Source organism: Aulonocara sp. 'chitande type north' Nkhata Bay, linkage group LG14, assembly GCF_057382095.1.
Source record: "Aulonocara sp. 'chitande type north' Nkhata Bay isolate Kocher_YH1m ecotype deep benthic linkage group LG14, A_spYH_male_GT1.1, whole genome shotgun sequence".
Classification (NCBI taxonomy): Eukaryota; Metazoa; Chordata; class Actinopteri; order Cichliformes; family Cichlidae; genus Aulonocara; species Aulonocara sp. 'chitande type north' Nkhata Bay.
The window spans coordinates 23256005-23270569 of NC_141357.1; the positions used below are offsets into that span (position 1 = coordinate 23256005).

Here is a 14565-nt window from a genome sequence, read left to right on the forward strand (position 1 = left end):
CTTTACACAGTCACAGTTTCCTCCCGCTCTACATCCATCACGAGCGATCAAAACTTAACTCGAGTTCCTTACAGCTTATTTAAAGTAATGTCACCATGACAATATCCACCAAAAATCCACCCACCAGCTTTTCTCTCCGTCGCCTTTTTCTCCACCTCTCTGCTAACCCCAATTTGCTATTTTCCACAAATGACGCCTTTCTCATCTCCAACTCTACCATAATTTTTCTTCTTCTTTCACCCTCACTTCTTTTCCTCTATTGTGGTACAGACTGCAGGAGCTTTATCAGGTCTCTGTCACAGCTGAAAGGTCACGCTGGGGGCGTTAGAAAACAAACACACACACACTCAAAGACATGGGATGCAGAGCTCGGTGAGTGACAGCAGCCTCACGGCCCAGGGTTAAATCTCTCTGGCGTGATGCAAGACTAAGCTATGCTTTAAATCGCCATTCTGACAGATTACAGGACACAAAGAGAAAAAGCGAGGCTGTGGAGAGGGCAGGGGCACTCTCGTTTATCTAACATATTTTCTCATGACTTCATCCAGACCCTAGTGCTCCTGCATCCCTCATCACGCTGCGCAATCAGCCCCGTATCCTCCTTCTCAAAGCCTTAAATATTCTCCCCTCCATCCATTTCTCCTCCTCCCGTTTCCAGCCCTTTACCAAGTGACAAATCCAATTCTCCCCATGGGTGGATTTGGATTGCAGGAGTATTGCTTGTTAGGTTAAAGAAAAGTTACAATGAAGGGGAAAGGATTTCAGGCAAAATCCAATCCATCCTCGGGTTTTAGTGCAGAATTCCCCACACATGCCTCAACCTCACCATCCCCACAGCCCCAGGACTTACTGAAGGCCTCCACCAGCTCTGTCTGCATGCTGTAGGGCACCAGAGGGTCAGGTAGCTCAGAGAAGAAGGCCTTCATGGCACCTGCCACTGTGTTGATGGTGAAGTCTTTCTCCACCAGATCGAGGCTGTGGTCTAAGGGGAAAAAAAATGAAAGGGAAATTCGACATTTTAAATGCAAGACAGATGTATGCCAAATATATACATCCCAACTGTGCATGCATAGAATGTATAAGAAAAAATAACTCTTCTAATTTCATCTAGTCATCACGCCGGTATCATGAGATCAATGCTTTATCCCTGGACCACACAAGTAAAAGAAGGCAATTTAATACATTTGAGGACAGTGAACAAAATGGTACCACGTAGGGATGCATACATATTTATTGTTTTCCTCATTATTTAGTCCCCCTCTGCTGCAGGGAAAGAGAGTAATCTCTATTATGAAAAATAGCTGAACTGTCTTTCGGCTCTTTGTGCCGTCTTTGAAGATATAGCCTAGCCAGTGCAAAATTCATTCACCGAACTGATGCCACTGTTGTGCGATTATCAGTGTTATCCTTTTGGCCAATCAGTCAATACGTTTGATCAATACTTCTTTGCATCCATGGAACCGATTAACTTTTCATTCTGTGCTACTATTTTTTTCTTTGCTCATTGTACTCACCTTTGAATATAAAACTACACAAATTCAATACAGCAGCATATGACATAATGCAATCTTGAATGGCAGCTTATTCTTTTTTTTTTGGGCTGCTCCTTTTAGGGGTCCATCTTCGTCTCACCCAATCGCTAGCATCCCCTTCTGTCACACCAATCCTCTTCATATCACGATATCACTACATTCATAAACCTTCTCTGTGGTATTTCTATTTTCTTCCTGCCTGGCAGCTCCATCTTTAACATCCTTTGTCCAATATATTCACCATCCCTCCTCTGCACTTGTCTAAACCAGGTCATTCTTGCTGAGATGATTCTCTGATGTACTCATTACTAATCTTGTCCTTCCTCGTCACTCCCAGTGAAAATCTTAGCCTGTTTAACCCAGCCACCTGCAGTTCCACCTCCTGTCCAAACCATAGATCATAGCAGGTTTCAGTATCATCTTGTAAACCTTACCCAATATTTCAAACTTTCCGAGATCTATTCCCATTAACAGCAGTGCCTTGTAGAAATAATGGGAGATGATATAAATAATTTTTGTTTAATATGATGATGCACTTCAATTTGCTAGGTCTTCATAATGCCAATTTTCCTAGATGCTTCCAGTGTCACACATCTTAGAGACAAGGCTGGCCAAACAGACTTCTCACTTCATAGTTTACTTGATATAAATATCAAAGTAAACTATATCAAATAGCATCTCTGTTGATGTACCACAAATCATTTTAGTTAATAAACATAGTTAAATAGAACAATCAACGACAGATAATTGTAAAGTTAATTTGAGCAAAGAAAGAAACCAATAGAGCACCACTCTCCCAGAGAGCGTGTGTGTGGGAGACTTAATTAAAAAAGCCATTTTCTGATAACTTGTTACTTTACAAAGGTAGTATGTGCAGAAAAAAAGAGGCAAAACAGACAAGTCTCACAGCTTCAGTTTAACAAGTTCTTGAAAGTCTGATTTGAGCTCCCACTTTTAGAGTTTCCAAGCATAGAGCTTCTGATGCTGCTTCACCTGTGATGAGTTATCTGAATCTTCGTGGAAGTGACGAAGTGCCATCTTCAGCACTGCTATGAGACACCTGCGCTGTAGCTTCACCTGTAATTGTCTTGTCCCATCAGCCTGAGGCTCAGAATGATTCAACACTGGGTTTCAACTCTGATTACCAGAGTAGGATTTAACCTCAACCAGCCGTGGATGCATGAATACACACACACACACGAGCCATCTTTCTGCGCCATCTATCTCGGCAGCTGCAAGCTTCATTAACCAAACCAATCTGCAGGCAATTAACTGCCCACACCAGACAGCCACATGCATGGAGACACACATCGAGGGCTCTTGTACCAAGTGAAGCTGCAAGCGCGCAGAGAAGCAGGTAGACGATGGAGGAGGAAGTAATCTAAGAGGAAGTGAAGGCCAATTCCCTCAGAAGAATTAATGCTCCAAGGTTAATTAAGGTGATACAAGATTGTAACAGATAGAAGCAGACAGACACCTGTAGGTGTGCATCTGAGGCATATGTGCACATGTACGTGTGAGTACAGTAGGCACAAAGTAACACACCTTGCTCAAATTGCCGCTGCATGCTCTCCATATCTGCCTTGTTCCCACAGACCCTGTAGATGCCCTCTGTGTTCAGGCCTGGTGGAAAGAGAAAGAAAGAGAGAAATGGTATTAGCTCACAGTTATTTTCATATGTTTAATTTGCAACAAGTGTCAACTATACGTGGGAGCTGCTGAAATAACATAGAATTGTGTGAGAAAAAGTACAGCTACTGAAGGCTGTGCTTTTTGCCTATGTCCCCTTCAATCTAAACACACTATTAGCACAATTTATTAAACCCATAAAGCACTCCTGCAGGTCTGCTAATAGCCCATTGGTCCATTGTGAGAAATTCAGGCCATCTTAGTGCCACAATGCTATAAAATAACATGAGAAATTGTAATTTGTTTTTCACAAGCTTTTTCTCTCCAAGTTAAAGTCAATTTGCAGCCTAAACTCAACCACAATAATATGTACTTTATAAGAAAAGCAATGAAATCAAGCTAAAATTCCAAGTCATGATTTGACATTCTGAACAGACTGATAAAGAATTGTAGCAAATATGAATCCCTCAAACATGAGATCTCAAACCACGAACACAAGACAAAAGAGTAGCAATGAGTGCTACTTTTCCTACAAGCCTTACTGCTCCTATTGCTTACTGTTTAAATTTGTGTTTTTCCAGACTTTTAATGGCTCACAGCAGGTGCGCACTAATGCAACATGATTGAGGTAGCCAATTAAATGCTTATTATGTCAGGCTGTTGGATTTTATAATCTGTTTACTGCAATAATCTATTCTAATATAACCTACTATAATTTTTGACAAATGCACTGATTTTTCATACCAACTACGGCAAACACTTTCTTTACATATTAGAAAGTTTGCTAGTAGTCCAGAACACACACACCTAATGAACAAATTGGAAAAACTGCAAACAAGCCAAAGTGGGACAGAAAGACACATGGAGTGCCAGCATAAATGAAAGTGCACTTCATTTTGGTTAATTAATATATTTCCCCCCCCCCAAATCTACATCCTTAAAATCCTGTATTCGCTGACACATTGGTGGCAATCTAAGAAGACAAAGAGCAATCCAGAGGGAGTAAAGGAGATGGGGAGTGGCAGAAAAAAAATGGGGCCTGAAAGGAACAGGCAGGGAGGAAATGAGAGAGCTCTCAGTCAAGGCATACAACATTGATCTCCTCCCCTCCTACCAATCAATTACCCACAAAAGCTTTTCGAGCCAGACACTAGGAAAACAGGGATGGGAGGACAGATACGGAGAGAGGGAGCAGTGTAGTAGTGGTGTGGTGAGGGAGAGATAGGTGCAAAATAGAAAAAGCACCCGAGGATGGGATGGCCACTGGGGGAGTGTGAGGATGCATAGTCAAGACTGATGAAAGAGAGAATGAGAAAAAATAAAGGGATTAAGATAAGGAGGGCTAACCAGAAGGATGGAAAACTCCAAAACACACTACTGAGGGAGGTTAGGGGACAATGAGAAGAAGCTAGTGGCTATAGAAGGTGGAAAAAAAAAAAATTCCTTGTCCTCCTGATAAAATCACTCCAGGGGCACGGCAAAAATAAAAATTTCCCTATGACAAACAAGTTTTTTTCTGCCCCCTCAGACATTTTCTTATATACCTTTTTAAGGCTTTTCCAATTCATAAAACAGTTTATATTCAACAAATGAATTATTGTCAGCTTTGGTGCATATACCTTTAAGCACTGCACACACATTTTAAACCAGAACAAAAACCTAAACTACACTAATCTGTGGTGACTTGTTAGCTTCCAGGAGCAATCAAATGGTCAAAAATGCCTGTGGCCCTGCAATCACACAAACCAAGAGTGCGATAAATGTTCCCGCCGCGTTAGAGGCTGCGATTCTGCAGAGTGTTACTATCTGACACCACTCCAGCTGATCCCACATCAGCCCAGATCCCAGTCTCTCTCAGGGTTCAGCAGCCCAGAGGCTGATTTCATAGTTCACCATGGAGACGAGCGGTCGCTGGGTGCTGCCCTTTTCGTCGCTATGGAGGCTTGTACGGCCGGCAGATATGCCTGCACACGCTAAGACACATTCATCACCTCAGTACCCATGAGCAGAGCACACTGCGACTACCACGCTGAGAAAGCCGGAGCTGAGAAGAGATAACAGCAGTTGCTGTGGATTGATTTTATATAGCTGCTTTTCTACAAGCTCAGAATGCATGAAAATAACACAAAATACCACATCCACTCCTATTATTCTCAAGGACAAAGAGAGTGAGCAATGAAGCACGAATAAAAGAAGCAACAGAAGACTTTAGGATTGAAACTACAAGAAGAGAAAAAAAGTGTTTTATTCACAACCAGAAAAAAATATGATTATGAACATTTGTGGGGCTTTTTATGTATATATTAAGGACTGGAGGAATACCTTTCATATTTACACAGCTGCATATAAGCAGGGACAGGGTTTGAAGTGAGACTATAAAACAAAATATCGATCATCTCTTTCACTGAAGTTCTAGTTTTTGAGATATTGACTGTAGAGATATTTGGCTTATGTTGGAATATAATGGCACGAGAAGGGTGAAATAAGCCATCCAACCATCCCTCTACCTGAGCTGAAAGCTAACTGCAAGCGTAATTTGGCTGGTGGATATAGTTTGGTATAAAGTAGTTTAAGTAACTGGGTCATGACGTCAGGAAAGAGACACTTTCACAGAGTTTCTCAGATATATTTTTCTTTTTAAGCAGTGCAAGATGAGCTAAGGCAATTTCCATCATATTCAAGAGAAGGCATACATCTCTGCATCCAGTATCTCCAAACCTGGGTAACTCACACCAAATCGAATTTGATGGACAAATTGGTGGAAAAACAGGGAAGGATGTAGGTTAAAGCGGCAGGTCCAAGGTCAGCTTGACAACGTCACTCATTACCAGCTCGCACTGTAGTGACAAACATAGTGTCAGTGCTGTAAAGTAATTTCCTGAGAGTGTGATTATACCCAGAGATTACGGACGCAGATAGGATAAGTAAAGTCTGACTTTACAGCAGCTGCAATCAAAACTAAATAGCACACTGTAGCTCATTTCCCCTTCCAGTCCCAGAATTGTGCCCCATATATATATATATATATATATATATATATATATATATATATATATATATATATATATATATATATATATATATATATATATATATATATATATATATATATATAAATGAATAAATAAATAAATAAATAAATAATAGCAGCTGGATAGCGTAGTGGTTAAACTACACGCCTTTGGAACAGAGGATCGCAAGTTCGATTCCTGCCTGGGGCGTCTGTATCCAGTAAGGGTCCTAAGGCTAGACCCCCTATGCTAAGCAAGCCTACCGCAGACATGAGCGAGACAGATAAATATGAAGGCATGCCGGCTCGGACGTCGCCCGGATCAACAAGGTCCGCGTCAGGTGTTGAGGAACCAGGGCACCCTGACGAAAAGTGGGCTACTGGAACCAGCTGCTAGTTAACGAGAGACACCCGGAATGGCTAACCGAAGGTCGGACGGTCCTGATCCCCAAGGACCCCAAGAAGGGAGCGGTCCCCTCCAACTACCGACCAATAACCTGCCTCAGTACTACATGGAAGCTCCTGTCAGGCATCATATCGGCTAAGATGAACAGGCACATGGGTCAATACATGAGCGGGACACAGAAAGGAATTGGCAAGAATACCAGAGGTGCAAAACACCAGCTACTGGTAGACAGAACAATCAGCCGAGACTGCAAGACCAGACTGACCAACCTGTGCACTGCCTGGATTGATTACAAGAAGGCCTATGACTCAATGCCCCACAGCTGGATACTGGAATGCCTAGAATTGTACAAGATCAATGGGACCCTAAGAGCCTTCATCAGGAACTCAATGGGGATGTGGCGTACAACAGAGGCCAACTCCAAGCCCATAGCACAAGTTACCATCAAGTGCGGGATCTACCAAGGAGATGCTCTGTCCCCACTGCTGTTCTGCATAGGCCTGAACCCCCTCAGTGAGATCATTAACAAGACTGGCTACGGATACCGACTACGGAACGGAGCAGCTGTCAGCCACCTCCTGTACATGGATGACATCAAGCTGTATGCCAAGAGTGAACGAGACATCGATTCACTGATCCACACTACCAGGCTATACAGCAATGACATTGGAATGTCGTTCGGACTGGAGAAGTGTAGTCGGATGGTAACAAAGAGAGGGAAGGTAGTCAGAACTGAGGGGATTGAACTACCAGAAGGCAACATTGCAGACATAGAGGACAGTTACAAGTACCTGGGGATCCCGCAGGCAAATGGGAACCATGAAGAGGCCGCTAGAAAGGCTGCAACCACCAAGTACCTGCAGAGGGTCAGGCAAGTCCTGAGGAGTCAGCTGAATGGTAAGAACAAGATCCGGGCCATCAACACGTACGCCCTGCCCGTGATCAGGTACCCTGCTGGGGTAATAGGCTGGCCAAAGGAGGAGATAGAAGCCACTGACATAAAGACAAGAAAGCTCCTGACCATGCATGGAGGGTTTCACCCCAAGTCCAGCACCCTGAGGCTGTACGCTAAGCGGAAGGAAGGGGGCCGGGGACTGGTGAGTGTCAGCACCACAGTCCAGGATGAGACAAGGAACATCCAAGAATACATTGGGAAGATGGCCCCAACTGACCGAGTGCTCAGTGAATACCTCAGGCAGCAGAAACCCAAGAAAGAGGAGGGAGACGAGGAACCATCATGGAAGGACAGGCCCCTGCACGGTATGTACCACCGGCAGATAGAGGAGGTGGCTGATATCCAGAAATCCTACCAGTGGCTGGACAAAGCTGGACTGAAAGACAGCACAGAGGCACTAATCATGGCAGCACAAGAACAAGCTCTGAGTACAAGATCCATAGAGGCTGGGGTCTATCACACCAGGCAAGACCGCAGGTGCAGGCTGTGTAAAGATGCCCCAGAGACAATCCAGCACATAACAGCAGGGTGCAAGATGCTAGCAGGCAAGGCATACATGGAACGCCATAACCAAGTGGCCGGCATAGTGTACAGGAACATCTGTGCCGAGTATAACCTAGAAGTCCCGAGGTCAAAATGGGAGATGCCCCCAAGGGTGGTGGAGAATGACCGAGCTAAGATCCTGTGGGACTTCCAGATACAGACGGACAAAATGGTGGTGGCTAACCAACCGGACATAGTGGTGGTAGACAAACAGAAGAAGACGGCCGTAGTGATCGATGTAGCGGTTCCGAATGACAGCAATATCAGGAAGAAGGAACACGAGAAGCTGGAGAAATACCAAGGGCTCAGAGAAGAGCTCGAGAGGATGTGGAGGGTGAAGGTAACGGTGGTCCCCGTGGTAATCGGAGCACTAGGTGCGGTGACTCACAAGCTAGGCGAGTGGCTCCAGCAGATCCCGGGAATAACATCGGAGATCTCTGTCCAGAAGAGCGCAGTCCTGGGAACAGCTAAGATACTGCGCAGGACCCTCAAGCTCCCAGGCCTCTGGTAGAGGACCCGAGCTTGAAGGATAAACCGCCCGCAGGGGCGTGCTGGGTGTTTTTTTGTGTGTATGTATATATATATATATATATATATATATATATATATATATATATATATATATATATATATACACACACACACATACACACACACACACACACACACACACACACTGTTGGTTAATAAGATGTGTGAAGTTATACTGCTTACACATGCCTATATTCATAGGTAAAACCCGAACAAGCCAAACACACAAAAGAAACTTCATAACCATGGTGTAACTAAAACACACCCAACCGCATGCAAACAAAAGGTGTGGGGGAAGGACCGAAAGCAATGAAAGAGGAAACACAGGATTTGAGAACAGTAGGGAAAAAATATGATGACTAGACAAGGGTGACAACAGGACAGGGAAAGAAAAAGAAATGTGTGCTAGGAAGAAGATGAAGGAAATCAAATGTGACAAGTGTAGGTACTCTGAGAGATGGAGGGAGGAGGAGGAGCGGATCAGGAGAAAGAAGTTGAGAAACAAGGACACAAAAAGAGACGAGGGGAAAGGAAACGGCGCATTAGGAGAAATACTACAAAGCAGCGAGTGAGGATAATAGGTGGAAAATACCTCCCGAGGAGCTTGGAATTCACTCTTGTGCGTACTTGAATGCATATGCAACCAGTTTTTCTACTTTAACCAGGTGCAACTGCTGTAGCCACTTCCAGTGAACATCTGAACAGGGCGAGGTGAAACCTATCATGACGCTTTGTTATCGAGAGCTTTGCCCCTACGCTCCTGCACAGAGGAAGGCGGATGTTTTGTAAGGCCGCAGTAATCCACAAATACTGAGTCTTTAATCAGGACAGAGATTACAGTGGAATGCACTGGCATGTCAGTAAGCTTGGCCAAATGCAACTCCCATTATGAAGTTAATGTGTGCACATTTTTTTATTAACTGACGGCTTGAGTAGCTAAAATCCTTTTTATGGATCCAGCCGAGAAGAGGGAGAGGCGTGCGATGTCTTCACACGCGCACTGACCCCGCAAGACTTTGCTTCTGGTTTAATGTAACAGCTGGTAACAGAGTGAGAAGCAAGCTGGCAATCCTAGGGCAGTGGGGCAGCTGAGGAGCATGGCAACAGGGTAGCAAGGTTAGAGGAAGCTATCGGAGCGCGTGTGTCTGCGCTTGCAGAGAGGAGACAAGAGGCCAGGCAACAGTCTAAAGACCTGTCAGCGAAACACAGCTGCAAAATTCACATAACACAGAGCAGATGAGAATATTTCATACACGGCCATGTTTTCTTTGATGCTTTTACATGAACCACTTGCAACATGCCACATGAACCCTTTAATATTTATGTGAATGATTTCAAATTCAATTCATTTTCTTTTCCTTATAAAAAAGTGGGTTGTAGATGTTCTCCTGTATAGCCCACCTATAGGCTTAGGCACAATCATCAAATAAACCTGAGCAAAGAACAACAGAGACAAAGAAAATGCGTGAATGTAAATGTAAACCGACCAAGAAGAGAGGACGGATAAGGAAATATCCACCAGAAAAGAAACGATTCACACTAATGGAAGCAGCTGTAGTACATGCAGGGCCACAACAACAAAGTCATTTTATAAGAGTTATTAGCTAAACGACTGAAACACAAGAACCTGCGATGCATTGCACTGGATGCCATTAGGCGTCCGTACAGATCCTTACCCGTTGTTTCAATGAAATGGATGCACTTCTCGATGAAGACTGGGATTGGTCTCTCAGGAGTGACCACAGTGGATAGTGGCATGCCAAAGTAGCCAGGTTTTGAGATGGAATGCCTGGGTTTGGATCGTGGTTTCTAGGAAAAAAAAAAAAAGAAAAAAAAAGATATATCAGAATGTTGGTAGCAAACAAAAGAAGAACATCAACATTTCCTGGTGGCACTGGTCTTGAAATGGCCATGACCTTATTTAAATGTGACTGTGTTGTTATGTTAGCAACTGTGAGACGAGACGTGTATGCACCTATCCCGCACATTCCTTAAAAGGTTAAACTTATATGGCTGCCTTAAGCCCTGATCTGTGCATATACCTGAGAGATATGCATCACTTATTTCATCACTTTATCTCTTCGTTCTTTTGTATGGCATTCTGTTTCTGTTTCTCTCTCTGCTACCGCACGCGCACTGCTGTTAACAGATAATCAAACTCCCTTATTCATTGTTTAAATACTTTCTTACTACCGTTATGGGAGTTGTGATACACTCTTGCAACATTTTTGCCTGCTACTCCGTATGGCTGAGGCGTCAGCAGTAATTGTGCTGTGCCTTAATGGTGTTCAGCAGGGATATTTGAAGGCCTCTGAGCCCTGGATCTCTAGTATGTCTGTCAGCCCCCTGAGGCTCTGGCCTGGAAGGCTGGGTGTCGAGCCAGAGATGCATGGTTGGCTGGACACACAGGCTGCTGGTGCAGTGCAGGCCTGACAGACACAAGAAAAGGAGCAGAGGAGTGCTCATTAGAGGGAAGAAGCACGGCGTGCCCTCTGCTCCAGATACTGGCCTCGCTGCACTCTGCCAAACATTTTCGATTGCACATATATTCACACTCACTCTCAGTGGTACTCGAGGGAACAAGTGGTGATAGATTCATTAAGACCGGGCAGATTAACAAAGGCTCACCTGGAGTTTTTTGCCATCGCCATGGCAAGATATTTTTCATTAGCCTTCTATGAATAAGGCCATTATTAGCACATAACTGTAGGCTAGAGTTATGTCTGTATGTGTCTTACCTTTAACTGTAGTTTCATTTTATCACATTCTTTTAAGAGCTTCAATTTTACATAGGCCAATGAGTTTCACTCTTCAGTCATTAGCGCACTCACTGTAATTTTCCCTTCTTAAATCTTATTAACTGCTAAAATATTAGGCGATGCTTAGTTAGCAAACAAATACATAAGAATATATTTTGCATCCAAGTATTTGCATTGGCCTCAAGACGCTCCTCTATGACAGCCTTTACAAAAAAGAACATTGTCAGCGCTTCGGTTGACAAAAAAAGTTCAAGTGAAAAAAATCCCTAAATGTCAAAAGATAAGAGTATAACAAAGTATTCCAAGAAGAGTCTGCACCTCCTTCAAGAATCCTGTTAAGGTCTGGACTTGCACTAAGTGATACATGTTAAATACCTGCAGATTCTCAGCCAGTCAGTTACAGCTTCCCAGTTATCGTTCCATCATAACCCCACATGAGCAGATTCCTAAGTCGAATTCCTTCACTTATCACTCCCCAGCTACCTCCTCCACTGCCTCTCTGACACTCCCTGGGACGTCCATGGGACCAGGGGTAGATTTGAACCCTGTATTCATGCGTTCACAAAACACTAACGTAAAGCTTCAATTGAATTTTAGGAACAGCAGAGAACTATTGTTGTTATAACTCGCTGCCAGTTTGGTTTCGAGCTCCATGTTGCAGCTCATAATTTATTTGTGTCCTGTCACACTGAGCGTGTTGTATATCTGTGCCCTATCTCAGTTTAGCAGACTGTCTCTATACGCCCACCCCCTCCTCCTGCATCCACTCTCCTCTCTTACTGTCTTCTCTCCCTGCAGTTTTGCCTTCTGGCCACTCCTTTCAGTTGCTGACTGAGACAGGATATGCTGCCAGCGCTGAGGAGACAAAACAGACCTCTACCACAAAATCAAAACACAACAGATCCTCAACAATAACACGCAGACACCACAGTGAGCATTTACACACACTGTAGGACACTGAAACACAAAGCCACTCAAAAGTTTTATCATAACTCTTATTCCTCTCATCTCCATTTTCTTTCCATGGCTGTTTCTGAGCCTTTTGTTTGACTGTCTCCCTGCCTTTTTTTTCCTGCATGAAGTCAGTAGACAAACTGGGTGACTGAGGAATTTCAAACACTTTTCTTTCTGGCTGAGTAAGTTAGGGGGAGAAAAAAAAAGGTGCAGACGAAAGAGAGAGGAAACGTTTCCGGCCTCTCGCTGAGGGAGGGTGATCAGGACAAACACAGTTGGTCAGCGCCTGAGGTAAAGAGGGCTTTAAAATGGGCTAAGAGTGTAGCTTCCATTATTTGTTCCTAGACGTCATGATTCAGATTGGTAGACAGCGCCCTAAGGCTCTCTCCAAGAAAATGTTTACACTGCATAACGCCAAACGGTCACGTAAAAGACAACTGAAAAACAGGCTGAGTTAACCCCAACCAGCCAACAACAGGAATGGCTGGTTGTTTGCCAATGGAGAGGCACTGCCACAATACATCTCCCTGAAATGACCAAATAACTCAATAAAATGCCTTCCTGAAGGGATTTCAGGCTGCAGCAGACTGAAAATGGACACTTATCTTTCAGACAGCTGCTTAGAAAATAGGTGATGGAACTTGATCACTTTGTTACAACCACAATTAAGCCATAATGGCTTGTAATGTGGATATCCAGATCTCAAGACATGCCGTAGGGCACAAATCATGGGCACTGATATAACTAATGATGCTGACACTGGCCTACCTTCTGTTGGCTTTTTTTTTTTCCTTTGGAAATGTGTGGGTTTAAAATGTGTCATGTAGTACTGGGCGGTATGACTGGAAATTTAAATCACAGGGTTTTTATGGATCCACTTTTGCTCTGCCCCTTTGCATAGAGAAGGTCAAAGCGTATGGTTGTGTAAAAATCACAGCTATTACATCTTGTGTACTTGCTAACATACAGTCACCGGCCACCTTGTTGGGTACATGCAAAACTGCTTTTTAATGCAAGCCAATCACGTGGGAATTTAATGCATTTAGGCATGTATACATCGTTAATATGATCTGCAGAAGTTTTAAGTGAAAATTTAAGTGACTCTGAATGTGGCATGGCTGCTGTCAGCATCAACGTTTAGAATTTGGGATGAACATGAAAGCATGCATCCATCCTGCCTTGTTCAGGTTTCTGGTGATGGAATAACATTGTGGAGGACATTTTCTTGGCACACTTTGGGGCTCTTTAAAGGCCACAGTTTACCTGAATACTGTTGCTGACCATGCGACCACAGCGTACCCATCTTCTGATGGCTGCTTCCAGCAGAATAACAGCATGCCACAAAGCTCACGGCATCTCAAACTGACTTCTTGAACATAAGAGTGAGCCCGCTGTACTCAAACAGCCTCCACAGTCACCTGATCTTGATCCAATAAAGCACTTTTGGGATTTGGTGGAACAGGAGATTCACATTATTGATGTGCAGGTGACAACTGTGCAGCGACTGTGTGATGCTGTCATGTTAATATAGCCCCAAAGCTCTGAGGAACTTTTGCAGCACCCTGTTGAATCCATGCCACAAAGAATTAAGACCGTTCTGAAGGCAAAAGGATCTAACTCAATACTAGCAAGTACATAATAAAGTGCCACTGAGTGTACTACTTGAACTAGTCTGCTCACAAATCCTGCTACCTTGTGTTTTAAAGGTTCTCACTTTTTTCCCCCCCCAGTGGGATGAATGGCAACAAGTGCTACAGAATGCGATCTTAGCAGTTGAATTATCCGGGAGGACAGCTTCTATTCAGGTACTTGGACATCACATCTGAGTGTGTGAAAACATTAATCATCCCCCTCCTGTTCCTCTCTGCTGACAGCCATGGTAATTATCACAGACACAGAAGCACAACATACACAGATGTAACTGCTGTTCAGTTGGCACTTCTATACCGCACCATGTGTGTGAATGAACAGCATACCAGGCTGATAAGCCGAACACTGTAAGGTCACTGCATGTGGGTGAGAGACAAGCACAGGAAGGAAAAGAAATGGGGAGACAGAAATCAAGTAAAGTAGGAGATACGTGTGTCCAAAAGACAAGAATATAATGGGGGGAGAGGAAAAAAGTGACAGGAATGTGAGAAGCAGTATGAATCAGCAAGAACAGGAGACCAAACTGAGAATATGAGAAAAGTAACGGAAGGAAGCAAATAAAGATAATCAGTCCAGTCTTAGTCAAAACTTCACTG

General features: G+C 43.7%; 1 protein-coding gene across 1 annotated transcript in view; it reads right to left on the reverse strand.

Annotated features, from left to right (window-relative positions):
- arhgap35a (Rho GTPase activating protein 35a) overlaps positions 1–14565 on the reverse strand; it is a 65709-nt gene that overhangs the window by 5767 nt on the left and 45377 nt on the right. Inside the window, exons 3-5 of the mRNA XM_086261631.1 lie at positions 10283–10415; positions 3078–3155; positions 851–982 (exon numbers count right to left, since the gene is read on the reverse strand). Of these exons, the coding sequence (XP_086117757.1) occupies positions 851–982; positions 3078–3155; positions 10283–10415 (343 nt within the window). The remainder of the gene's footprint in view (positions 1–850; positions 983–3077; positions 3156–10282; positions 10416–14565) is intronic.